The sequence below is a fragment of the Zingiber officinale genome, chromosome 4A, assembly GCF_018446385.1.
Source record: "Zingiber officinale cultivar Zhangliang chromosome 4A, Zo_v1.1, whole genome shotgun sequence".
In the NCBI taxonomy this organism is placed as follows: domain Eukaryota; kingdom Viridiplantae; phylum Streptophyta; class Magnoliopsida; order Zingiberales; family Zingiberaceae; genus Zingiber; species Zingiber officinale.
The window spans coordinates 105,683,139-105,710,763 of NC_055992.1; the positions used below are offsets into that span (position 1 = coordinate 105,683,139).

At 36.2% G+C, this 27,625-nt stretch overlaps 2 protein-coding genes and 2 non-coding genes across 5 annotated transcripts; 2 read left to right on the forward strand and 2 right to left on the reverse strand.

Annotated features, from left to right (window-relative positions):
• Window positions 1–8,664: 8,664 nt before the first annotated feature.
• LOC121970463 (probable E3 ubiquitin-protein ligase ATL45) lies at window positions 8,665–11,282 on the reverse strand. Of its 2 annotated transcripts, XM_042521209.1 has the most exons (3): window positions 10,603–11,282; window positions 10,350–10,530; window positions 8,665–8,944 (listed from the first exon to the last, which is right to left on the reverse strand). In XM_042521209.1, the coding sequence occupies exons 1-2, from the start codon at window positions 11,266–11,268 to the stop codon at window positions 10,390–10,392; spliced, it is 807 nt and encodes a 268-aa protein (XP_042377143.1). In that variant the 5' UTR covers window positions 11,269–11,282; the 3' UTR covers window positions 8,665–8,944; window positions 10,350–10,389. The 2 variants fall into 2 exon arrangements, with proteins under 2 accessions (XP_042377143.1, XP_042377142.1); XM_042521208.1 differs by having other exon boundaries at window positions 10,350–11,282.
• Window positions 11,283–11,341: 59 nt separating this feature from the next.
• On the forward strand, window positions 11,342–11,423 carry TRNAS-GCU. Its single transcript has one exon. It is a non-coding gene; the product is annotated as a tRNA-Ser (tRNA).
• Window positions 11,424–11,511: 88 nt separating this feature from the next.
• TRNAS-GCU lies at window positions 11,512–11,593 on the forward strand. The gene has a single exon. It is a non-coding gene; the product is annotated as a tRNA-Ser (tRNA).
• Window positions 11,594–22,405: 10,812 nt separating this feature from the next.
• Window positions 22,406–23,234, reverse strand: LOC121972581 (uncharacterized protein ycf23-like). Its single transcript, XM_042524233.1, has 5 exons — window positions 23,154–23,234; window positions 23,015–23,074; window positions 22,834–22,923; window positions 22,649–22,756; window positions 22,406–22,573 (listed from the first exon to the last, which is right to left on the reverse strand). Exons 1-5 carry the CDS (start codon window positions 23,232–23,234, stop codon window positions 22,406–22,408), a joined length of 507 nt encoding a protein of 168 aa, XP_042380167.1.
• Window positions 23,235–27,625: the final 4,391 nt, after the last annotated feature.

The window sequence follows — 27,625 nt, forward strand, 5'->3', positions numbered from 1 at the left end:
ATACAGCTAATGTAAACATTGCAAGAAATGATGTCAAGTTAACTTGGGGGAGTTTAAGCTTTTGAAAATTTGTTTAAAGCATTAGCATTTACCCTTTAGAAAATAGCTGAGTTTTGAAAAGTAGCTTAAGTGTTGCAACATAACTTAGTAATGAGTTATTACTTTTTGAGTAATTTTTAAAGATAATTTTTGTAAAATTAATTTAATTTTCAAAATGAATTTGCAAACTCAAAAAGACTTCTTTTTCTTTAAAAAAAAAAAGCTAATTTTCACGACAGCCTAATTTTCAAATTTAAGTCTAATTTTCAAGATCACGTTTTAAAATTTCAAAATAAGTTTCAACTTTGAAGCACTTTTCAAACATAAGTTTTCAAAACCAAAATTTCAAAACTAAGTTTGAAAAAAAAATTTTAAAATAAGTTTCAACTTTGAAACACTTTTTAAACATGAGTTTTCAAAACCAAAATTTCAAAACTAAGTTTGAAAAATAATTTTAAAATAAGTTTCAACTTTGAAACACTTTTCAAACATGAGTTTTCAAAACCAAAATTTCAAAACTAAGTTTGAAAAATCTACTTTTCAAAATTGATTAAAATTTATTTTTCAATACTAAATTTGTAAAGGATTCAATTTTCAAAACCTTAGTTTATAAAATCCAATTTAAAAATTTAGTTTATAAAAGCTAGTTTGCAAAAGTAGATTTAGATTTCCAAAAATCAGATTTAAAAAAATATTAAGAAGAGACATTATTTTTAAAGCGGAGAAAATAATTTTGGTGCTAAGTATGAAAATAAGTTGAATTAATCCTCCCCCTAAACCTGACATTATTAAAATAGAGCTTTTGAATATATTTGCTAAGAATATTTAATATAAGATTTTCAAAGTAATTTTTTTTAAAATAAATTGAGGTAGAATTTTCTAAAGAAATTTTAAAGAAAATTAAAAAAATAACACTTAAGGAGATAATTAAAAAAATAAACCTCCCCCTGAATTTGATACTCCTTTGATTTATTACTCTCCCTCAGTTTATTAATCCTCCTTATTTTATTACTCCCCCTTAATATAATGCTAAGGTTTGGGTGTATTAAATTTAAATCCCTAACACATTTTTCTACCTAAGTGTTCTAGGGAATTAGTAACACTTATATTATTTACATAATTATCTCTGTATCCTTGGTATAATTATTTATTTGAGGTTGATTAATCAATAATTAATTTTAGATTCAGGTGCTTAAGTTTCAGTTTAAGGTTAAATAAGATAAGATTTTATTAATTTAATAACAATTAATCATTATCAATAATTTATCGATTAACTTTTACTTGATTTAATGATTTAATACTTATTAAAATAATTTAAATTTCGTATTAATTGATTGAATTGATTAATGAAAGTATTAGTTATAATTTAACTTTTTATTTCCTTCCTTTTAAGTGGGATTAACTTAGTTTAAAGTTAGCATTAATTCGAAGTTATAAATTTATTAAAGTTATTAAACATAGTTAAGATTCAATTTGAATCAATCGTTAATAATGATAAATTATGATTTAATTATAGTGAAAGTGGGATTAACTTAGTTTAAAGTTAGCATTAATTCGAAGTTAAATTTATTAAAGTTATTAAACATAGTTAAGGTTCAATTTGAATCAATCGTTAATAATGATAAATTATGATTTAATTATAGTGAAATTAAGATTTTGATTAACGTTAAAATTAAGATTTATTGAGTTAAATTAAGGTTAAGAATTAATTAACTATTTAGTTAACGTTAAAGTTAATTTTTTGAAGTTCGTACTTCAATTATTCACTTATTAAGTATTTAATTAAGTTTATAATCTTAAGTTAATCAAATTTAAATTATTTGTTAATAACATCATTAAGGTTTAGTTTAACATATTTTAATGTAATTTGAATTTAATTATTTAATTATATTTTATTTAACTTTAATTTTACTTGAAATGTCTTTTAAATTAAAAAATATTTTTTTAAAATGATTTTTAAAAGTTTTTTTTAAAAAAAATAATTTTTAAAAGAATTTTAAAAAGTTTTTAAAAGAATTTTTTAAAATGATTTTAAAAGTTTTTAAAAGAATTTTTAAAAAAAAATTTTAAAATGATTTTTAAAAGTTTTTAAAAGAATTTTTAAACTGATTTTTTTTAAAATAATTTTTAAAAGAATTTTTAAAATGATTTTTAAAAGTTTTTAAAATAATTTTTAAAATGATTTTTAAAAGTTTTTAAAATAATTTTTAAAATGATTTTTAAGAGTTTTTAGTTAAAATAATTTTTAAAATAATTTTTAAGTTAAAAATAATTTTTAAGATATTTATTAAGTTTAAAGTTAATTAATTTTTAAGTTTAAAGTTAAAAATAATTTTTTAGTTTAAAATAAATTTTTAAAGTTAATTTTAAAAATAAAATTTTAAGATTAAAAGAAATTTTTAAATTTCAAGATTTAATTTTAATTTTAATTTAGTTTTAATTTAAGTTTTAATCTTAAATTCAAAATTTAATTTTGATCCTTAGTCATCTCACCTGATCTAAATTTTCAATCAGGTAATCCTATATTTTTGTGAGATGAGTTAGATTCAATTTTAGGGTTTAGTTTTAACTTGTGTTAGATTCGGGTTTGGCTTTGGGTTCAATAGATAGACATTCTCTGGATAAACTTCTGGACTATGGTGAGTCACTTGGACATCATTAGAGTAATCATGCCTTCGAGATTTTTCAAATAGTCCTATCCACTAGACTTAGTACAAAACTTTGGTCTAACTGGTTAGGATCCATAAAGGGTAGCTTCGGTCAGTTCCACTTAGCCAAATGCACTAGGTCGAAGCCATATCTTCCTAGACATGCATAGACTAAGCTTCCCTAACATACTATCATCCAAAATTTCATCAGTACCATTTTTCAAGCTAAACTTGTGTCCCCTTTTCTAATTAATCCTAAGTACCCTGCCGGGTAGATTAGTTTGAGTTACCATTCCGGGTACGTTAGTTTTGAAGGTGTCAGCTATTCTGGAGCCTCCCCCTGAATTATTGACCTTTAATTTAATTTTTCACTTTGGGTTTATGTCTATTTCTTTTATAATTATAATTTACTTGATGATAGGTCGAGTTTTGGTGAGTTTTAAAATATTTGAATTTTGAATTTTTTGGTTTAGATTTGTATTTTGATTTTTGATTTGGTTTATTTGAATTTATATAATATATTTTTTCTTTAGGTATATAGTATTGGTTAAGTCCTACTTGCGTGATCAAACACGCTTTCGGAACCCAGGCTTTACTCGTTGGTTTGTGTTGGGTTATTAATGATTTAAAAGTTTTATTTGAGTTTGACTTATATCCAAGTCCGGTTTTGTTATAGCATGCCTTTTGATTATTTAAAATTAGATCTAAATTTTTTGATCTTGTTATAAATTTTTCTAACATTTCTTTTAAATTATTAACTTCTGATTTTAGTGATAGATTCTCCTCCTCAAGTGTTAGGTCTTGAGTTGGATTATTATTTATAATTTGTTCTTTAAGGTTTTGATTCTCCTCAAGGAGTGATTTGTTTTCACTTTCTAATTTATCTAATTTACTATTTAAGCAAGAAATAATTTTAAAAAACTTTCGATTTAAAGTTAGGTATACCTCTTCGGAACCTTCAGAAACGAGTACGGACTCGTGGCTCGATTCGGGTTCAGACCCGTCTTCCGATTCGTCTTCTGACTCAGCTTCATAGGCCATTAGCGCAAGATGACTCTGGTGCTTCTGATCTTCGACCTCCGATTTGTCCGAGGAGGAGTCGTCCCATGTCTCTTTGAGGGCCTTCTTTTTGGTAAGCTTCGTTTTGTCGATCTTCAATTTCGAACACTCATTCTTGTAGTGCCCCTCTTGTTGCATCCGTAGCATGTCACGTTCCTCGGTTCGGTTGGAGAACTGATCTTTTGTAGATCCTTCTTGCTAAAGCTTTTCTTTCTCCTAGTGAACATTTTTCTTACCAAGTTCACCAGGTACTCTTCATTTTCAAAGTCTTGGTCAGAGTCTTCTTCAAGTTCAGGCTTGATCTTCTTTTCTTTGGAGGAACATGCAAATAAAGCAAAACCTTTCTCGGCTCCAACGTTAGTCTGCTCATATAACTCTAATTCGCAGAATAATTCATCTAATTTAAGTTTAGAGAGGTTCTTAGAAATTTTGTAGACATCCACGATGGATGCCCACAAATTGTTGCGTGGAAACGCGTTTAATGCATACCTGATTAGGTCTCTGTTGTCCATCTGGTGGCCTATCGCATGGAGCCCGTTGAGGATGTCTTTGATCCTCGCGTGGAGCTGACTGGCTATTTCTCCTTCCTACATTTTTATATTAAAAATTTTATTTAACAACAGATCCCTTTTTTTTACCTTAGCATCGCTAGTTCCTTCATGCAGCTCTATCAATTTATCCCATAGCTCTTTCGCGTTCTGATGCGGTCCGACCCGGTTCAGCTCTTCCCTGGTCAATCCGCATTGTAGCGTGTTGATCGCCTTGTTCTCCGTTGATGCCTTCTTCTTTATGTCTGACCTCCATTGTTCAGGATCCAGTAGATTCCCGGAGCTGTCAACTGGTGCTTTGTAGGCTTTTGTGACGCTGAGCCACTGGTCGAAATTTGTCTTGAGATACACCTCCATCCGCTTCTTCCAGTACGGGAAATCATTCCCTTTGAATAGGGGAGGTCGCACTGTGCTGAAGCCTTCGATCTGAGACATCCTGCACACAAGAGAGTAGCGACAAAAAAAATCCCAAGACTTGGTCTTGGATTTAGTAGTGCGGGAAGAAATAGATCTAATAAAGAAAACTAAATTGGTGTTGCACCAATTTAGATTAACTGCAACGAAAAAAATTTTCAAAAAGGTAATAATACCAGTTTGGAATTATACGAAAAACTGAAAGCCGAAAGAAGAGAAAAAAGATTTTAAAACAGATCACCCCCTTGTCTAATTGGTGGTTGTACCAAATCAGAGCGGTACCTGCTCTGATACCACTTGTTGGATCGTGAATTTCGATAGAGGGGGGGTGAATATCGATCTAAAATTTTGAAAGAGTACGCAGCGGAAAGTACGAAAAAGAGACAAAGCTAACATAAACCATTTTTACTTGGTTCGGAGCCTTTGGCGACTCCTACTCCAAGGCCCGCACACAAGGGTGCTTTCGTTGGGCAATCCACTAGCAATTCGAAGAATGTTACAATAATGAATTACAGGAATGCTAATAAGAAAATAAATACCGACAAAATGAAAAGAAATAAACTGAAGACAGCGCTTTATCGGAGTAGCCTCGCGGCGTCGCAAGAGCACAAGAGAGTAGTCTGAGAGTTCTGAGTTGTGTTTTGTGCTCTGCCTTTGACCCTCCTTATATAGGAGGTTTGGGGCACCTGGAACCTTCAGGGCGCCTCGACCATGACGTAGCCGACCCAACCAGGAGCATCCACGTGTCGACGCCGCGATCAGGATAAAATTTGCCTCCGAGCGCTCGGACCTGTTCCGGGCGCCCGGACCTCCGGGCGCTCGGACCACCTTTCTCCAGAGAACATCTTCTCCTGCAAGACAAGGTTAGTCCGAGGTAAATATATAATGTATATCCTACAAAACAGAGTATTAGCACAGTGTATAATTTGACAGAAAAGAGTATGACTTAGATTCCGTCTTTCCGAGACCGGAATCTAGTCACGATCTTGACTTAGAGTTCCGAAATGGTTCTAAGTCGGATCGGCGCCTAAGTTCCCTTCCCGGAAACGCGTCCTCACTGTCACTCTCTTCCAGTGACTTACCTTTACTTACCTGCCAGATGTCCGGTCAGCCCTTCGACCCGTCTGGACTTCGTGCCAGCTATCCGGTCAGTCCGTCGACCTAGCTGGACTTCGTGCCAAATGTCCGATCAGCCCTTTGACCCATTTGAACTTCGTGCCAACTATCCGGTCGGCCCGTCGACCTAGCTGGGCTTCGTGCCAGACATCCGATCAGCCCGTCGACCTGTCTGGACTTCGCCTGCACACTCGATCAGAGTGTTAGACAACGACAAAACCTAACTTAACCTAATTTGTCATTCATCAAAACTTAAGTTAGACCATTAGTGCTAACCGCACCAACAATATCGTCTTATAGCAATGGCTTGTTTCCTCATTTTGTCATATTTGCCAAACATATCTGCATTCTTCTCTGCCTCTTCATCAGATTTATCTTCCATCAATTCTACAATATCTCTTTCTTCTTCCATTTCATCCACAACAATTTTTTCTTTCCCCTTCCCCACAACATCAGGTTCTTTTACAACTTTTTTTCCATCTCGTGGACTTGAAACTTTCTCCGCAGGCTCACTTATATGTATATTTCTACGCTGCCTCTTAAGTAAAGTTTTGAGCCACAATGGACTATTAATTGGAGTATCCCTGTAATCATAGCGACTTCTGTCACATCCTCTCCTACTTCTTGTTGTAACAACTACAGGTTCAAATTGAGGATCGTCTACAGACTCGCTATATTGAGATTTCATGTCTTTATTTTCAACTATTTTAAGTAATTCTTTCACCCTCTCATTCAATTGCATGTTCTCCATTGTTAGCTCTTTAATTCTATTTGCTTGAATAATGCAATTACAACACTCATTAATTTGGCTTCCTCCTTCAGTGACTTCAATTTGTGATGTCTCCATTGCATGTGGACTGTCATCAAAGCCAACAAGGTTCTCAAACAATGAATTTTCATATTGGGTAGGGATTAGGTCAATTAAAACCTGTAACAATATTAAAACACATGTTAAAACAAGAATTTTTAACCAAACTATAGTCAAAGTATTCAAAATTTACCTCTTCAGAGGAAATTTGATCAAACAATTCCCTCACATTACTAATATGTGAAGGAATATTCCTTCACTTATTTATTCTTGCTCCTTTTATTTTGTATGGTTTTTGGATTGGAACATGCTCCAAAAACCATGCCTGATTCATCATTACAAGGGTTACCTATTCATAAATGTCCGTAAAATATTAATAAATTTCACATAAATTATAAACTTACTGTCAAAAGACCAGCAAATCCCTTTAGGTAAGGGAGGTTGGTGTTAGATTATTTTGTCCCAGTTAATGAAAATATGTCCCTAATCTTAGATAATTGTGGAGCCATAAATTCATGGATGGCTTCAACCCAGTTGAATCTAGCAAGATTCTCAAAATCATCTACTATATCTATAAGACATAAAGAGACATTATATGTACTAGAAGAAAATAAGATACAAACAAATATATACAAAATATAGAATTTGTAAAATAATAAAACATCATCTTCTTCTTCAAAACGATTGTCATAAAATTTAAGCAACTCCTCAATTCTTGATCTAGTAGCTTCTTTTTTTATTTGAGAAGTATGTTAGAAAGAGATCACCGGATGCTTTAGTTGAATTCATCGGAATTGAAGCTCCTCGGTCTGCAATACCAAGCAACAATGAAACATCTCTTCTTGTGAAGCCAACCAGAACACCTGACCAAGTTAAATGATTATTAGACTTCTACCAACAAATACAAAAGTATCAGGCCCAACTTGGATCTGATACGCTGTCATATGAAGCACACGTTAGGCCTGCTATTGTATCGTATCATGTCCACATTGGGCCTGAAATGACATCGTATCAGACCCACGTTGGGCCTGATATGACATCATATCAGACCCACTATGGCTCTGATGTCATATCATATCAGACCCACATTTAGCCAAAGATTTAATTTTACCATACAACTACTTTGTGATTAAAATATGAAATTATATATTGTACCTGAGAATCTAAAAGTTTGACTACTTGAATCCCAATTTTGAAATATATTGACCAAAATCCCACGGATATGCTGCATATCTTGTATGTCCAAAAAAATACTAAAGGGGGACTGTTTGATCAGCGCTATGTGTCGGTCATGTAAAATAACAGACCCTTGATGCGTTCCTTTCTTCGTGGATGCTTCAAAAAAACTTTTAAAGTGATCTAGGACGCTGTTCCAATGTAGTTTTTTTCCAACGTCAACTGAACCCTACACTTTATAAAAATTAAAACATTATAATCATACTAGTTGAGCTTCTCAAAATCATAGAGTTTGTAAAATGATACCTTTACAGCTAATTGATGTTGAGAGGATGATGATACACCCGATCGACTTCTTTGGGCCATTATGAGACGAGATGATTGACGTAAACCCTAGAACCCTTCACTGGCGCCTCGCGATCAGTCCTGGTTTTTGCCACCGAAATGCTTGATGTCGCTTGAGAAACACTCGAGATCACTAGACTAGGATTTCACAAGAGGGAAGATTTCTCCACCGAATTGGATCTGCACTCGCATGTTACGAAGGAGGGAGATAGACAATTGATCGAAGTTATCTTTTTTAAATCAAAGTTATTCAAAAAATGGTTCGGATGTCTCGGTACTTGACTACTGAACAGAGAAGATTGACGGGAGGGTTATATTAGGTATTACACATCACTTATTTATGCCTTTTGGTATATACAAAATGATGATGCATCTTTTGGTAAATATATTATACCATGTACGTTTTTTTGATAAATTGCCCAAAGGACTTAGACTTCAATTGACTCGGCAGGCAAACACATAATCCGTAGGGTATAAATCTGTAAAAGATGAAAAAAAATATATCAAAAACTAATTTCTGAAACTCGAATCTTCTCAATTTCTCTTTTCACTGACAACAACAGTGCACCAAATATACAATGAAGTCATTACAACCATCTAAAGTTTCAAATAAGTGAGAATGCATCAGCATTACATACAATTCACCAGTTTATCTGAAATTATTGTCGAATGACTCGCACCATGAAGATAATATACAATTGATTAGACCACTAATTAGTGACAGACATTGAAGTGTGCTAGCCAGAACCAGCAAATTGCACAGCTCATTGAAGTCGACTTCATGAGACTGGCTGCATTTTACATAAGCCGAAAAGAATTAGATAAACATTAAGTTAAAGTTTTGTATGGTGCAAATAACTAATTCTTCTGATGAATGAGAACTTTATAATAAATTATTAGGTCTCAGCAGGTGAGGAGGGCAATTGAATAGCCAGAGCAAAATTATTTAAATAATAATAATAATGATATACACTAAGGGATTTAGTTGATAAGTCATAGCCATGAAATCTTAGGCCTAGAGGGGAAGGGGAATAAGAGAGGAAATCTATAGTTCTAATAATGAATTCACGTTCATTGTTTATGGCAAATAAAACATAGATGTAATTTATTTAGTAAGACAGCTAATAAAAAAACATAAGGAACATAGGATTTACTTTTGATTCTATCAACTTGAAAACAACTTTTGGCCATCATCAAATATTAGTATCCGGGGGCACTTGGGTGTAGCTCTAATAGATTATCAAATGAAAGGAAATAAACAAAGATGGAATAAATACGTGCAAAGGCGAACAATAGATTCTACAGTTTAAAGGTTGAATCCTAACATGGTTAACCACTGCAATCAGATCAACCTAGCATGATTAACCACTGCAATCAGATTATGTTTTCTGAGACGGTCAATGCTTCTGTTCTAGACTGCTACCAAAAAATTATTTAAATAAGCCTACATTATAGAGCATACAAAATTAAGTCTAGTATACAAATTGATTATCATAGTTATTCACTATAAAATTCAAATTTCCAACATTACGTTCAAACAAAATATGGGTCCATAATGAAATCATTTTCAAGATGATAACAATTTCATTCACAAAATCAACTAACTTACAAGAAGCACAAAATGCAGTTATCAAATAACTGCAAATTCAAGATAAGAACTGATCAGACAACTCAAAATTCCTGGTGATCCAACAAGCCAAAGCCCTTAGAAACAGCACAACTAAACAATTTAGAATTTTGATTACCAGATAGATAATGTACGTGGTCTACAAGATCTTCAAATAAGCTTTGTAGAAGAATATCATTGAATGTAGTTCATGAATCCTAGCACATCCAAGTTTAGTACTGAGAGATAGCATGGCAAAAGGATGCTTAATGTGTTGACTTTTTTTTTTGTAGGGGATACATTTCAGTGCCAAAAACGATTTTCTGGCATTACCAAAAGTCCATATTTGATTTGTTATTTGATTATATCAATAAAGGGTGCTAGTCATAGTATTTCATTTTTAATCATATGAAGAGAAAAAACAACGAACTTTGAAATTCATCTTCAAGAACGACAACATTAACCAACACTATTAGAAGAAATCAATGATTAATGGTGACCTTGTTAGTTCAAATGGGCACTGGAAAGATATTAGCAACTGTCAACAGAACTTTAATCATGGTAATGAGCATGTACAAGATCAATCATACCTCGTCTTTACACAGCGAGAATCGCCAACAGGGATTCGCGCTAAGCAAAATTCTCACTGATCTCATGTATCATGGTGGTGTCATCACTGCCATTCCTAGTTCCCATGGCTTCTCCATGCCTTTCCAATGGGCACTCTGATAAGAGCGTCTCCCCACTATCAGCCAGCTCTTCTTCGTAAACCTGTTCCATCTCAAAAAGAGCCGCGTTCATGGCCTCTGATGTCGGAGGGCGAAAGAGACGGTACCTTCTCACTTGCCACAGGGCAGCCGTCAGCACTGTGGCTCCATCATTGGCCGCATTGGGCGCCAGCAAAAACGCTTCATCGTCTCCAACACCCTCCGCAGAGACAACCTGGCTGCGGACCGGTCCTCCGGCGCCACCATAAGATTCATCAGAGCATGGGAGTGGCGAGCGGCAGATGGGGCAGGAGTTGTGAAGGGAAAGCCAAGGTACGATGCAATCAGAGTGGTAGAGGTGGGAGCATGGAAGGCGGCGAACGCAAGAGTGGAGGGAGAATTCATCCTTACAAACAGCGCATGAGGGGAGGGATCGATCGTCAGTGTCGGAGATGAGAACGGAGGGGAGGGCGTCGATGGAAGCGGCTGAGGCGGGATAGAGGCCGGAGCGATCTGGGTCGGGTGGAGGGAGGAGTGGGATCGATTCATCTCCGCCGCCGTCATCGGATTCGGGTAGGAGGAGGGGAAGGGACTGGGGAAAGTTGAATTCCATTTCTCGAAGGAGATCGGAGCGGGAGCAGCCGGGACAGATAAGAGGGGATTGAGAGAGGAGGAGGGTGATGCTCATGTCGCACTCATGGCACCAGTAGGTGGGGGGTAGGGAAGCGGCGGAGGGAGGCACTGCGGCGGCAGCGGAAGTCATGGACTTTGTCTCTGCTCCTTCAGTCTCATCTTTGATCATTCTAGCCTTCTTTCTTATACGTGTCATCTTAATAATAGCTCTAATATATAAACAAAACGAGACTTCATATACCGTCGCTTTGGCCGAGTGGTTAAGGCGTGTGCCTGCTAAGTACATGGGGTTTCCCCGCGAGAGTTCGAATCTCTCAGGCGACGTTCTTTTTATTTTTGAAAGACCACCAAAAAAAATTAAATCCCTACTTCATTTTATATCAATTTTAAATTTCCCATTGCTGCATAGACCGTCGCTTTGGCCGAGTGGTTAAGGCGTGTGCCTGCTAAGTACATGGGGTTTCCCCGCGAGAGTTCGAATCTCTCAGGCGACGTTCTTTTTATTTTTGAGAGACCACGAACCAGATAAAAATCAAATTCCCACTTCATTTTCTATCATTTCAAATTTCTTATTTCTTCCCGTCTACCATTGTATAATCTCTTTAAAAATTCTTCAGTTCTTTTTTATTTAATTATTATTATTATTATTATTAAACTCTACGTTTTTTTATATGTTTTTTACTTTTTCTTTTTTCACATTTATTTTTTATATTTTTTAATGTTTTTTCTTTTTTTTTTACATTTTTTATTTATTTTAATAAATTTTTTTTTTACGTTTTTTATTTTTTTTTACATTTTCCTTTTATTAAATTTTATTACGTTTTTTTTATTTTTTTTTATGTTTATTCTATTTTCTATTTTTTATGTTTTTTATTGTTTATTTTTTATATGTTTTTTCTATTGCTTTATTTTTTAACGTTTCTTTATTTTTTTTTATTTTTTAATATATATATATTTTTTAATTTATTTTTTTTACATTTTTTTTATTTTTTTTTACGTTTTTTCTATCATTTTTTTTTTACATTTTTCTCTTATTGGAGGATATTTTTAGTAAAAAAAAAATCGTTAACCCCGAAATCAAGAAAAATCTCAATTTTTTTGAGGTTTTCTGATTCCGGATTGCATATCCCTTTTGCTGACATATCGGGCATGAAACATTATTCGGGAATCATCGATTACCTAAACCCAATAGAGTTTTCGTTGATAATTTTAGATGGATAACCAAGGTTATCAAGGATAACCCCCAACCAAACCTACCTTATAAGATTGTAATAAAGTCTAGTTCTTCGAGTGAATCTGTTGGGTTGTAAGGTTAAAGTCCCACATTGAACAAAGGAAAGTAAACAAGGAGAAAAGCGTTAAGAATGATAGCCGGAGGTTCCCGACGTAGCCACTCCGATACTCAAGTTAGAGAATGAAGAAGAAGAAGAAGAACAATAGTAATATTAAGGTTTAGATGTATATCTGTGCATGTACCTTGGACATCGGAAGAAGCTATGTCCCAATCTTCATGTTATCGTTATTTAATTCCTTAAATAATTCAAGATTTATTTGTGTCATTGTCGTTTTATTAAAATAATCTAAGATTTACACGATTATTATCCTATTTCTGAAATAATTTGATATTTATATGATTACTGTATTTTTTTTCTGAAATAATATGAAATTCTACATAAGTATCAAGAAGACAATTGTCTAAAACTATGGAGTTCCAAGGAGTCGGGCACCCTAGAAGCTGGGATGCCAAGGAGTTGGGGTCGTCCCATAAGTTGAGATGCCAAGGAGTCAAGGTGTACAAGAGTCTGGGTGCCCACGAAGTTGGGGCGTCAAAGAAGTCAGGGGAGGCCAAGAAGATTGGGTGCTAAAGAAGATGAGGTTGGCTCGGTTTTTCCCTTTGCTTAAACCACCATCTCAACAGGATTACCCATCTCATTTGTCTGTTAGAATGTTTACTAAAAGTCTAGCTTTTGTATAAACATTTATTTTGAAATGAGAATCGCATTAGTCAAATGTTTGCATTTAGTTAAATGCAGTCGTCCATTTAATTTATATTGTAGATAACATGGTGTGTGGTGTCACACAGAAGATCAAGTTATCAGTTTCTTATAAATTATAAATAGTAGCTCACAACCAAGATGGATTGGGGCAAACCATTAGAATGGTTGTAGTGTAATTTGGTATTAGTTTATCTTGACTATAAAATTACACTAGTACACTATGTGTGTATTGAGCAGGACCATTTGAGATAGTTTCTTTTATACTGACTACATAAAAGACAGAACCTCTGTTATTATGGATGTGCGTACTCTTAATCCTGATATAATAACAAGCACATGTACTTAGTGTTTATTTTTTTTTAATTTATCAAAGGGTGAGATTTATTCGTTAAATCAATATGCTTGATAAGTTGGGAAATAATATTATTTATATGGTGTGTTGTTGATTATAGAAGGAAACTGTGCCCTATTTATTAGGATGATGATGCTCCCTTGAGGAGCTCATAAGGATTGTCAAGTAATCCTGCAGGTGGACTTAGTTCCAACATGATAATGAAGTTGAGTGGTACTACTCTTGGAGCTAGATGTTAATTAAGTGAGTTTTCAGTAACTCATTTAATTAATGGGAATTCGATATCTTAAACACAGGGAGATTACCACACTCATGATAAGAAGTCATAATGTAATATGGGATTGGTGCGGTAGTTCAATAATAACTCTTTAGTGGTATGAGTTATTATTGATGAACTTGAGTTGGGTGTTCGGGATAAACACAGGAAGCTCAAGCTCATCAGGAGGCCAAAGTCAATTCCTCCTCTAGGTCTCTATTGTATCCTCTATGTATAAAGCCTCGTATCCAACCAAGTCCACTTCTTACCCAAGTAATGGGCCGGCCATATCCTTGCTTGGTGCAAAAGCAAGGGCCAACCAAGCTTTGCTTAGAGCCCAAAAGGTGGTCGGGCAAGCCTTGCTTGGTACTCAAACAAGGGGTCGACCACAAGGGAATTAAAAGGGAGTTTTATTTGTTTTTTAAATATTTCCTTTTATAGTCATCTTCTAAGGGATTTAAAAGAGATATTTTAATTTTAAAATCTTTCCTTTTATAACCATTCTCCAAGAGATTTAAAAGAGATATTTTAATTTTAAAATCTTTCCTTTTATAGTCATCCTCCAAAGGATTTAAAATAGAGAGATTTTAATTTTAAAACTTTTCTTTTATAACCATCCACAAAGGGATTTAAAAGAGATATTTTAATTTTAAAATCTTTCTTTTTTTTAGCCATCCACAATGGTTTAAAAGAGAGATTTAAATCTCTCGTATGTTGGTGCAATTTGCACTAATGATCCAACTCATATTTTAATGAATGACAAGGGGTCTAAAGTTAAAGTGTTTTGTTGTCTAACATTTCTACTAAGTGTGCAGAAGTTGATTGATCTGAAAGACATGACACTAGGCTGAAATCCAGCTAGGTCCGCGGGACCTGATAGTTGGTATGAAGTTCAGATAGGTCCGCGGGCCTGATATCTAGTAGGAAGTCTGGTTGGGTCCGCGGGACCTAACAACCAGCCGAAGTCTAGTTGGATGTGTAGACCTAACAACTGGCGAGAAGACTTGGTAGGTCAGAGACAAGTCAAGTGACTGCAAGTAATAAGTGAAGGTAAGCAACTGGAGAAGAGATCCAGTGAGGACACGTTCCCCATTGAAGGAACTGTAGGCGTCAGTCCAGCTTAGGTCCATTTGGAAAACCTAAGCTGAAATCTTGACTAAATCCTGATCTCAGGGAGACATGATCTAATTAATATTCATATTTTATTATGTTGTGCTAACTCTGTTTTGCAGGGTAAAATATATTTTTCGATTGCTTGAACTAACCTTTTCTTGAAGGAGGTGAAGCTAAAGAAAAGCGGTCCGGGCGCTCGGACTAGGCTCGCCCAGAAGGGGTTGCAAGCGCCCAGGCGGTCCAGGAGCCTGGACTCGGTCCAGGCGCTCAGACCCGAAGAACTATCTACAAGCTGACATGGAGCGCGTCGATTGGCTGAGCCACGTGGTCCAAGTACACGGAGGGGTTCTAGGTGTCCGGAATAGACCTATTTAAAGGCCTTCATCCCGGAGCTTTAGGACAACAACTGCTATGACTTTCTCTTCTACTTGGTGCTCTGAAAAGGTTCCTGCAACGTTGAAAAGCTCCTTCGACAACCGGCGATCAAGATTCTTTTCTTTTGTTGTCGGTAACACCATTTTATAGTTCTTGTACTTAAAAGCTATAGCATTTTCGAACTATTGTGAATTGTCCAACGAAAGCACTCGACGAGTGCGAGCCTTGGAGTAGGAGTCGTTGAAGGCTCCGAACCAAGTAAAAATAACTTGTGTTAGCATTGTTTTTCTTGCTTCTATTTTTCGTTGCATAACTTTTAAATCAAATTTTCGACGATCGTAATTCACCCCCTCTAGCGTCTTTCCGATCCAACATCATATATGCCCGACTTCCATTAACTTGTCGATCTCCACCTCAATCACTTGGTCCTGCTTTAGTGAGATTTTTCACTTTTTGTCGAATGGGTAGAACTTTTAGCAGTGTGTTTAGCCGGTGAACCATTACAATTGGGGAAATGTTATAACATTTTTCAATGACCAAACGAAGACATTATGATTGCATGAGAGACATATAATGAATTATTGTTTGAGCCCCGAAGAGAGGTTGATAGATACTTGAGTGACCCCGTCTAGTCGGTCAGAATGAACTTGCACGCTTTCATAATTTTCCTCTGGTCTCGATATCGACACCTCTTAGACGACTTGGACAATAGTATCTTGAGTTTGACAAGTCTTGGGTGAGTCGACCCGGATTATATCCACCTAGCATTTCCTCTCCACCAATTGATTACCTTTTACCTCCCCGGCTCAGCTTCCCACCAAAATTTAATTTTTTGATGAAAAGTAGAGACTACCGCTTGAAAGGTACTAGTGTCGACCTTCTAGCATGACATTAAAAGAAGAGGCGGTGTTTACGATAATAAAGGACGTTTGTCTGTATTAGTGTCTCCTCCCCTAAGGAAAGGGAGAGGTTAATTTGGCCAAAAGGTTATACTTTGTGCTCTGTGAAACCATACAGGGTGTATGTATAAAATAAAGTTCCTTCCCATCTAGCTACATTTGATCGAAAGCTATTTTGAAAATCAATTTGACAGAACTGCCAGTATCAATAAACACTCTCTTTACTCGATAATTAGCAATGAAAGCCTCGCTTGATTACTAAAGCATCATCATGGAGGCCTCAATTCCTGCAAAATATTTGAGTCCAAAATTTATGGAAGGACCTTTTTATCTTCCATGACTGGTGTTGACTTCAGAGATCATGTTCACAGTCCCTCGAGCATTGATCTTATTCTTGCCTATGTTTTTTTTCCTTTCTCTTCTGGCTCTGGACAAGACCGGGAGGAACCTCGAGTTTCCTATGAGGGAGAACGAGACCGTCACCTTATGGGTTGATCGATATCAACATCATGATGGTGATGATGTTTGTAAGGTTCAAAAAATTTTCTTTTGTTGGGCGAACTCTGATTGGAGTTTTGTTGATCAACTACTCATTTCAATTTCCTTGCATATTGTTGGCAATCCCAAATGAAGTAAGTACTTGATTGATGGTAGAGATAATATTGAGTTACTTCGGGGGACCTTTGATCAGACTCGACAGTAAGACTCGAGGATACTTCCATTACCTGTACCACCTTTTTCCCCCCTCTGATTCATCAACTCTAGATTTTGCAAGGGCGGAGGAGGGGCTCTATGATTTGGATTAGTGGGGACGGGAGCAAGAGTCGGAGCTTCCTTTCTCTTTGCGGATTGTGTTTCCTTTACTTGAATATTCTTAAGTGTCCGGACTTGTAATTCTTCGAAGTTGGTTTAGGGTTTTTTACTTAAGATCGAAAAAAAAATCTTCATTGATCAAGTCTTGTGAGAAAGCACTGACTTGTACTTCTAAGGTAACAGGGGAGCATTCATGGCTATCCGATTAAACTGTTTCGAATATTCTTTTGGGAGTTCTTTAAGTTTCTGCCTAAGGGCGACTAAATCATGTGGTGTTTTTTGATATCTTTAGCTAGTTGTGAAGTGCTCCATGAAGATAACTTTAAACTCTTCAAAAGTTCGAATAAAAGAGGCAGTGTGTCAATTAAACCATCTCTATGTTGAGCCCGAAAGTGTAGTTAAGAAAACTTGACACTTGACATCATCCGTATGATATAACAAAGAAGTATTTTTAAACTTGCAGATATGATCTTCGAGATATGTAGTATTGTTATATATCTTGATCTATAGCACCTGAAAGTGCTAGCTTGACAATTCATCTTGGAGGATGTTCCTTGAGAATGGAGGGTCTCGAGGCTCTCGTTCTACTAGATTCAGGGGTTTTTTCCTATAGAGAATCTCAATGAGGGGTTTTACTAGAAGATTTCTACATAAAGTTCTCCCACGATAGACTTATCGATCGGTATGAGGGAAGTAGTCTATGGCGTTCTCATGGGGTCAGGGGCACCTTCTGGTGTGTCAATGTTGCTTCAACCGATCGAGATGGTGGCTTAGTTGATGGATTGATCATTAATAGAGGATGCGAGGATAGCTCTTTTAATGTTGCTTGTACTGTCGTCGTTATTAATTTGTCAAAATTCTCTGTTATCATGATGATAACGTTAGTTCTTCTAGCATCATTCATCTTAATATCCCAATTTAGGTCTTTAATTAAGTGTTTCCATAGATGACGTTAATTTAATTTTACTCATAAATGTCGACTAATGAATCATCAATGAGTTAATTTTAATATCAATTTGATCGTCAATCGCTAGACCATAACAACAATGATAATATGATTTAAGAGCATGGACGAAGGTAAATATGGAAAAGAGACCTGGAATGATGATTAAAAAATTTTCCGATGTAACTAATCCGACGCACAAATTAAAGAATAAAAAAATATATTAAAATTTAAATACATTTCTGTGCATATATTTTGGTCAAAAATAGCTATCTAAATCTACTTTTTCTTTATGTCCATATCATCTCATTATCATTATTTAATTTTATAAATAATTTAAGAAGTCGGGGCATAAAAAACAAATAAAATCAGAGTTATCCCCAGAAATCGGGATGCCAAAGAAAATGAGGTCCGCTCAATTTATCCATGTAATAAACTCTGATTATCCTCCGAATCACCTATTATTTGTTTTTTTACCGCATCTCCATATCGTCTTCCCAATATTCTTCGTTGGCTTTCTTTCCAAGAAGTAGGACGAAAGATTCACTCAGTAAACCCATCAAATTCTGTTCTTTCTTATTTCAAACAAATTCGCTTTGCTCCAAGAACATGTCAGGGTACAATCTTACATGATCCAGTTTATCCGAAACACTGCTCACGTACACAGCGCGCATTCCAGCCCACAACCGGAGTAGTACGTCGGCCGTCCCGATCGCCGTCCTCAGCGGGACACGCTCAGCCAGGGCCCCAGCAGCTGAGGTACATCGCCTTCCGGAACGAGTCCTCCGCCTGCTTCCTCCGGTCCTCGGCGCCCGCAGCGCCCATGGCTCGCCCGATCCCCAACCCGGCGACGGCCGCGGCCGCCACGGAGGCCGAGCGGAGGGCGGTGGACTTCAGGCCGCCGTCCGCGCGGCCCTGAGCCACTTTAGTCAAGATTCTGTTAACGTGGTTCATAATTACCCTGCTGTACTGTACAACCGCGACGATTTTGCCACGATCACCGGCGACGTCGCCGATTTGAACTCGGAGAGATCCCTCACCCACCTGAAAGGTTGTTTGCTTTATAGGCAGAAAGGATAGGCGGTTTGTAGGAAACCATGGGCGGCTCGTTGCTGGTTTCTTGTTTTGTGCAGGACAGCGGTGTGCCTGTTTTGGTCGAAGACACCGCATACCTTGCTCGGCTAATACAATCCATCCACGACAGCAACTACGGTGCGGAGGAACGATCATTGATCTAGTGGAGGATTACGACGGCCACGGATCTGCTCCAAGCAGGTCTCCAGGGTCTCAATCAAGGAGGGACGTGTCGGTCTTATCCACTCGATGTCGTTTCAGTAACTTCCATGGCATAGCACCCGGGATAATTAGTTAGATATGTGAGGACTAGTTGGGTAGTTTAAATGGGCGATAATTTTAAAAATATTGTTTTTTATGTTATTTTGATAGTGGATGAAAAAATTTATCAACCGAATTTCTTATGCCAAAAAAAAAAGTTGAATGGTATTTATTTTCGAGCAAAATTCAAGAAAGCCTTAAATTATCTAAATCATTAAAAAAAATTATAACAAGAATATATTCTTTATGTTTTTTTATTGGAGTGATTACGATTAACTATTACAATATTTAAAAATTATTCTTACATATGATATGTAACACTTAATATAATATTATTATAGTATTATAACATATACTTAATATTTTATAATTATTTTATTAATTTAAAATTATTTTAATAAAATTTAAATAATTTTAATTAAGTTCATAAAGTGTATTTCATTATAACGAGTTTAAAATTTTAAAATTTAGTTAGTAATATGAAAAATTATTTATTTTAATCAAAATTATTACATATACAGTATTATTATATCAAAATAATTTTTATCGACTTGATGGTTTAAATTTCATTAAAAACATTTTAAGTCTATTAAAATAGTTTTAAAATAATTATAGCAGCTATCTAACTAGTTGCTATAACCATATAGTTAAATCTAACTTTAAACCTTAGATTCTAAATTCTAAAATTTTAAATCAAAATTATAAATTTTGAACACTATTATATAAAAATATTCTATATTTTGTTAAAATTATTTAAATTAATCAAAAATATTTTAAAAAAAAATTGTAAAAGTGATAAATTAGAGAAAAATCCTCAATCATAACTTTAACTTTACATACAATCCCTGATACGATGCATAGTGGCAGGGTCTAGTCAAGATGACGTGACAGTCAGAAGGAGACGTGACAGTCATAAGTGAAGGAGATGTGGCGATCAGAAGATAAGAAGACGTGGCAGTTAGAAGTCAAGAGGACGTGGCAGTCGGTATATGGAGTGGGACCACCCGGGGCCATCCGGGATATGAAGCCATAGAGGCGTCTCTCGGTCGGGAAACCAGGGTTGCGGCAAGAAGTGCGGTCATGACCCAATCCGACCTAGTTTTACCAATCAGGAGTTGTCAAGCTGGCCCACGTGAGCAAACTTATCACCCTCGATGGGGTCAGAATCATAAAGGCCGGCAGAAGGGGCCCGACCAGTCGGTTCATCATCACTCAACAGACCAACCAGGGTTATTTCAATCGCACCCGGGCAGGATAAAAGACACTATCACTACAAGAAAAAAGCTAAACAACAACGCTTTTTTGGAGTTGTCGTATGTACTAAAAAAGTGATGTTGTAGATGGTGTTGTAGAAAGTCATATCAAAGACAATGCTTTAAAAGCGTTGTGGTTGGTCACAAAGACAACGCTTTTTAAGCGTTGTCTTTTCGTTCTTAAAAAGCGTTGTTATAGATGCTGTTGTAAAAATGCACATATCAAAGACAACGCTTTAAAAGCGTTGTGGTTGGTCACAAAGACAACGCTTTTTAAGCGTTGTCTATTCGTTCTTAAAAAGCGTTGTTAAAGATGCTGTTGTAAAAATGCACATATCAAAGACAACGCTTTAAAAGTGTTGTGGTTGGTCTCAAAGACATTGTTTTTTAAGCGTTGTCTTTTATTACTTAAAAACGTTGTCTTTTTAAATTTATAAAAAATAGTATTTTTCTTAATTAAATAGCAAAAATTATAAAAAATACTCAAAATTTACATATAATTGAATATCCACAACCACAATCATTTTTATAATAAGACTATTTAACAAATAAAAAAAACTTTATGTTATACAAACAAAATGTATACATATTGATCCACAAATTAGATTTGTATCATACAAGTTATCCTTAACTTCATGACAATAATTTTTCAAACACACAAGTTTTACAATACCTCATCATTGACTAACCGCTGTTGTTGGTGTCCATCGCATGGAATTGCTTCTTTAAGTCCAGCAATCTCTTCTTCTGAAAGGCTTTCAGCTATCACTCTTAGAGCCATCTTCTTCAACTTGTCATCAGCACACCTGGGGTTGTAGGCAATCAAGAAATTTTGTATGAAAACTTTCATACATGTAAATCTCGTACTAAATAATATGTCAATGTTATATATACATGTAATTCATACCGTAAGTGTGTTTATATCGTAACTGACAAGTTTTCTTTAGGGCCAACTTCTACTCAAGCTCTTTAAACACTGCATCAAAATAAAAAAATTGGCATTAGTTCTATGCTAAATGAAAATCATATTTAGAGGAAAAAGCGGGAGTGTTGTAGATGGATATATTAACCAAGCATATTAATGTTTGACATGTCTTTACAAGTTCTAAGCATATATATTAACCAAGCATATAACCTAAGAGGAATAAGTTACAAAATGCTACTTGATGTTTGACCTGTCTTTATTGGATTTTGCGGCCCCGGTCTTCTTGTAGCCAGGCACAATGTAATACTTGATGTTGACTCTACCTTTGCAGTTGTTTCGGCTTGAGGAGTGGCAAAGAATGGTGGAGTAGAGGATGGATTTTAGGTATTCATCCGTGCCATCGAGGAAATGACTCCAGTAGGTGACTAGCATGTTGACCAGGGCATGCTTGGAGAAGATGACTTGTTTCAGAAGCTTTTTAGATCAAAGATACGAAGTGCATTGTTATAAAACTAGATGCACGAACACTTGCTTATACGGTTCTTGAAATAAAATACATTCGTAACCGTCACTAGCCCAAGCTCAATAAGGAAAATTCACGGTAAATGTGCATAGTATACCTCAGATACTGCAGATGATAGGGAAGGCCAGAAGACAGTTTGACGCAAATATTGAGATTGCCCAAGCCAATCCATGGTACTAATCCTGACAGCTCCTCCAAATCGCACTGACTTGATTGTGTCCACCCATCCTTGTTCATCAGCTTGGAACCTTTGAAATGAAAGCTGCATTGGGTACATGGAAAAAACAACAAAAAGGGAGGATAAATGATAGCCACCAACCTAATTGTTCACAAATATCTGTATAAGTTATTAAGGGTGTTCATAGAAGTTGATCCTTTAGCCGTGTCTGTTAGATGGTCAAATCTAGGCGCCAACTCAAAAATGTTGGCGTCCAAGTGTTAGTGTTCAACTACTTCTGACAATGAAGTAGTAGCAGATAATCAAGAACACAAGAGAATCTGAAAGAGTCTATATTTCTTTCACTAGTAGCAGATAATGATTAGATTAGAAAGCAAAAGAACGCATACCACACCAGCTGCTCCTGCTGTTAAAGCCATAGGTGCAGTGACAGCGCTTAATCCAGATGAGCACATAACTGGAATCTGAACTGCTCGGGAAATGGAGTATGCAGCTGCTAGCGTTGGTGTGGCCTACATTTTAAAGAGGAAAAATATCACATTTTTCATCACAAGTGTGCTAAGATTTCTTATTCGTACTGTTGTTACCTTCTCGATCAAACCAAGGACACCAGGTTTTGATGGACTTGAGTATTTCCCTCCTTCAGTTTGGATTATATCAGCACCTTCCTGTTCCAGCAACTCTGCTAGCTTCACCTTTTTAAATTGAACAAAAAACAACGAGAGATTGTGTTAGTGACAAATCTCAGTTTACGAGGAAATAAATGAGCTACCTGATCAGGGAGACTAAGCATGTGTGGCACGGTTACAGACAGTGTAATGGATGGAAGAATCCTTCTAGTTTCTCTAGTGAGCTTTAGAATCTGACAATGGCACCACAGAATAGTGACGAGATAGAAATAGCTGAAAATACTCGAGGAACTGCAAGGAAAAGTACGATCATGATTCATATACCTGTTCAGGGGAAAACTGAATTCCCATCTCGTAGAAAGAATCATAATTTCCAATTTCCACCTGCATTTAGCACAAGGATTTTAATGTTTGGTATGACAGACAATCCGATCGAAACCAGTCAAGTTCATCGCATCCTAACCATTTGGGCACCTGCTTCCACTGCAGAAGGAAATGCCAAAGGGTCCACAGAGGAAACACAAATCTGCAAGAACAAGATCATCATAAGAAAGAAGAGTCAGCTCCGGTGAAAAGTGATCGAAACAATGTAACGAGGCGAAGAGCTACAGTAGGTAATCATGCATAACTCTATCGAAGATCAAAGACCAAATATTACCAAATATTAAGATCACTGACAAACCAAATAATACCTTATTTTTAACAGCTATCTAGAGGATCTGGCTTTTTGACTTGAAGCTGGTTCAAAGAAGACAAATCAAATATACAAATACTAAGATGAAAGCATAATGAAGTAGTTAACTTTTTCTACTTTACCTGATTATAAGATCTACAGCTTCTTGCTCAGTATTTTGCTGCACGAGTAATTATTAGAAAAACAAACCCAATAGTGGAACAAAAGCTAGATAAAGAAACTAGATAATTTACACTAACAGAACTTTACAGAATAACATATAATACAGTGCTTTGTACTTGCATATTAATCCAGAAAACATCCTTTCACCTAAGTGACAATTTTTCCAAAACATCATCATTCACAAAACATCATCATTCACTAAAAATTTTCACAAGTTTTTAAACTTCAGTGACAACTTTTCTTTGGGGTCAACTGCTCAAGGTCGATCTGGTAACTATGCACTGCATCAAAAAAATTGGCATTAACTATGATTCCACAAAAAAAAACCACCATTCCATGAACTTAAATCTAAATAGAATTATGGCAACTATCATTCCATACCTATTCATAAATATGATCTTGTATGCACTCCGCCAACTCGGACCGAACCTCATCAATTTGTTCACGAGAGTACCCTATTTTTGTGAACTGTGAGCATACACAATTTATGTTAATGGAAAAAATAATCAACACTGATCACTTTGTAATTTTAAATAGTTTATGTCAAATAATTTGAGATAAGCTAAATAATGTTACTATTGATTGCAGTGAATCTCTCTCAATAGTCTTAACTTCTTCAATAATTTCTCTCATAAATCGCATCACAAAAAAACCACATTGTTTCGCATCCGGTTGTTGAGGAGCCTATATATAGTAATTAGAGTCAAATTGTTAATGAAAATTATACACATTACAATATATGTTAAACAAAAGTACACATACCTTAACTACTTCCCACTTAACATTTTTCCTACCTTTCCTTCCCTTGGTTGAATTAAACAATTTTAAGGCCCTTCATACGTTAAGAATATTTGTTAAATAAGATTTTTATTATAATAAATATTTACTAAAAGAAATCTGAACTCACATTTCCATTACGTATTTTGAATCATCATCGCGAATGCGGCAACTTAGGGAATCCAGCAGGTAAATAGCATCCTTGTAAGGTTCAATAACACTAAGATTCCAATGGAAACTAGGCAAATACATAGGATTAGATCATAAAATTGAATAAATTATCGAAAGGAAGCAATTGAAAGTGATGTTTTACTTCTTGCTTACCCGACATTACATGGCACTAACACTAGTTGATCTGTTGATGCACTTGTCAGCTTATCTGCTAAAAGAGTTGCCCTTTGATTCAGGGTTTCAAGCTTAACTGATTTGTCTTGTGCCGCTTTTGCCGGATATGGGAGTTTGTGAGGATTCATAAATCTGAATTTCTTTGTCTTGGTATCTTTCACCATCTTTTTATACAGACACCTATCATTGCAAAGAAAAAATATTTAGATACTAAATAATAAAATTTAGATACAAAACACTCATAATAAGTTGGAAAAATAATGATCACTCATAACACTAAGTTATGGCCGATGATAGTAACATCCATACATGAGAACTTACTATGAGCAGTCTTGCATATTAAACATACCAGAAATGTATACATGCAAATTCTTTTATTTCTTGAGGACAAGCACATTTAAGATACTTAAAATATACAAGAAAAAGATATGAGCAAAGTACTTCCTGTCTAGAAGAACAAATGGCGGAAGGCAAACATTAAGGGTTGAAAATGAATGAGCTATATTTATGTAAAGTGTACCACATCAATTGATATTAGTAAACCTCTCAATAGAAATGATGAACTATTAACTTAATGAGAATAACATGGTATGAGAAAATTACTAGAAGTTGAATTTTCAAGAGTAAACTTGTTCACACAACAATATTAGTAAACTTCTTGCAGTTCAAATCAGGGATTTTCTGTCTTGCTAGATATTAGAATTTCCCAGCAAACATAAAGCAATGCAGTAATTCCCAGCATAAGTAAAGCAATGCAGTTGCAACTGAGAAAATAATATTTAGATACTAAATAATAAAATTTAGATACAAAACAATCATGTGGATTAAAAAATAATGATCACTCATAATAAGTTGGTGAAATTGTAACAATAAACCATAATAAGTTGCTAAAATTGGGAAGCAAACATGTGATGAAAAAGTTGCTGAAATTGCTTAAATAAACTTACTTACCATATGTAGGCAACGATCAAATTTCCTGAAATTGACTCCAAATGATACAAAGAATTGATGTCCTCAAGGTCAAGAAAAAGTTCACAATCTTCATCAAACACTTCATTATCTAAGCACATTGATATACATTTTCCTCCATCTAGAGCATGCTTACTGTAACAATATAACATATGTAATGCTCTTGGGACACTTGTTGACAAAGTAGGTTTTGATTTTTTTCGTTCAAACTTCTTCCTTCTAGGCTTCTAATAATTTCAAATATAAACAAGTTAGATATAGCTAGGTTGAATAATAATAAAGTGGCAATATAATTAGAAATATAATAATAAAGTGACAATATAATTAGAAATATAATATCTCATATACCTCATCTTGCTTCACAATCTACTGTTCAGGCCAAGCCACAACAGTTCCTATGGCATCACCAATTACTTCACATTCACTTGGAATTGGATATGGCAAAGGAGCGGATTTGTCCACTGCTTGATCAATGGAGACTCGAATGCAATTCTTGGGAAATGGAATACCATGAAGCATTTTTTCCATGCCATTGAAACAAACAATTGTACCATATGCAATATTTGAGCAAGATTCCAATGTCAATGCAACTGATTGACCCTAAAATATTAAAAAAAAAACATGTTGATTATATTTAGTTTATAATGCTATAATAATAATGAATATCACTATAACTTATATTTTACCTGTAAAACTTCGTCTTTACCCACAATCTGTACGTCATCTTCTTCAATATTCTTCTGATGAAACTTCACTGAGCAACTGCCTTTGTCATCAATTGAATTATCCCATGCACCCCAAATCCAAATGACAGAGTTGAAGGCTTTGCAGCAGTAGGAGCGGAGAACATAGATGCACTGGAGGGAGTTGATGTAGCAGCATTGGTAAACCCAAAGGAAGGTTGGGACACAGCAGATGTCGGAGTCGCAAAAGAAAAGCCAGTTGCCAAGGTGGACGTGGTAGTAACAGGTGAGGACGAAGTAGTACTACCAGACGACACGACATCGAACGAACTCGGAGCAAAGGAACTGCCACTTCCAAAGGAGAAAGGAGAGGTCGAAATGCTGGTGATGGCAGGAGAGGAGGTAGCGGTAGCAGAAGAAGAGAATAGAGGGGACGCAGAGGAGGAGGCAGGAAACGGGGATACGAAGGATGGAGCTGGAGCAGACGTCGTCGGCACAGAAAAGGCGGGGGGAGATGAGGACGTAGCAAACGAAGGCACCGAAGGTGCGGCACTAGCTGACGAAGCAAACAGTGTCTGAGCCGAGGACAAGGCCGGCGCCGGCGCCGGAGGGGAAGCGGAAGTACCAAACAACGGAGAGGCAGCAGTGGAAGACAAACCGAAGCCGAAGTTGGGAGTCGAAGCCCCCAATCCAAAACCAAAATTAGGGCTTGAGGAAGCGGAAGGTGCGGCGGATGCTGAGGGAAAAGGGATGGGTTTGGGAGAAGAGACCGCCTGCGAGGAAAAGAGACCGGGGTAGTAGAGGCGGAGGATGGAGCAGATGGCGAGAAAAGACTAGAGGTAGTAGAGGCGGAGGATGGAGCAGATGGCGGGAAAAGACTGAAGGTAGAAGCGGCGGAAGATGGAGCAGACGTCGAGAAAAGACTGGAGGTAGAAAAGGCTGAGGATGCGGCCGATGAGGAGCCAAAGGTTGAGAGGCCGAAGAGAGATGGGGAGGAACCGGCGGAGGAAGAAGCGCCTAGGGAGAAACCAGTGGCGGAAGATGAGGCGGCGCCAGCGGCGGTGGGAGCGAAGGAGAAGGGGGAGGCGGAGGAGAGGGAGAAAGAGGAGGAAGCGGAAGAGACTGAGGGTTTGGGTCGACTTGGAGGAGTTGGGCTGGCGTGAGGAGTTTTGCGTGAGGAGTTTGGGTCGAGATTAGGGTTCAGAGGAGATCACGCGGCAAGGAGAGGAGAAGGCGCTCGTGGAGAGGAGAAGGCGCTCGTGGAGAGGAGTGGAGAGGAGAAGGCACTCGTGGAGAGGAGAAGGA

Bases quoted from the DNA above. Each gene is read 5' to 3' on its own strand.
- LOC121972581 (XM_042524233.1), bottom strand. From the start codon at position 23,234: ATGATCTTGTTCTTGCAGATTTGTGTTTCCTCTGTGGACCCTTTGGCA. The intron at 23,075-23,153 runs GTTAGGATGCGA...TGCTAAATGCAG, and splicing joins TGGAAGCAGGTGCCCAAATG to GTGGAAATTGGAAATTATGA. The intron at 22,574-22,648 runs GTAACAACAGTA...TTTAAAATGTAG, and splicing joins TCCTTGGTTTGATCGAGAAG to GCCACACCAACGCTAGCAGC.
- LOC121970463 (XM_042521208.1), bottom strand. From the start codon at position 11,268: ATGATCAAAGATGAGACTGAAGGAGCAGAGACAAAGTCCATGACTTCC.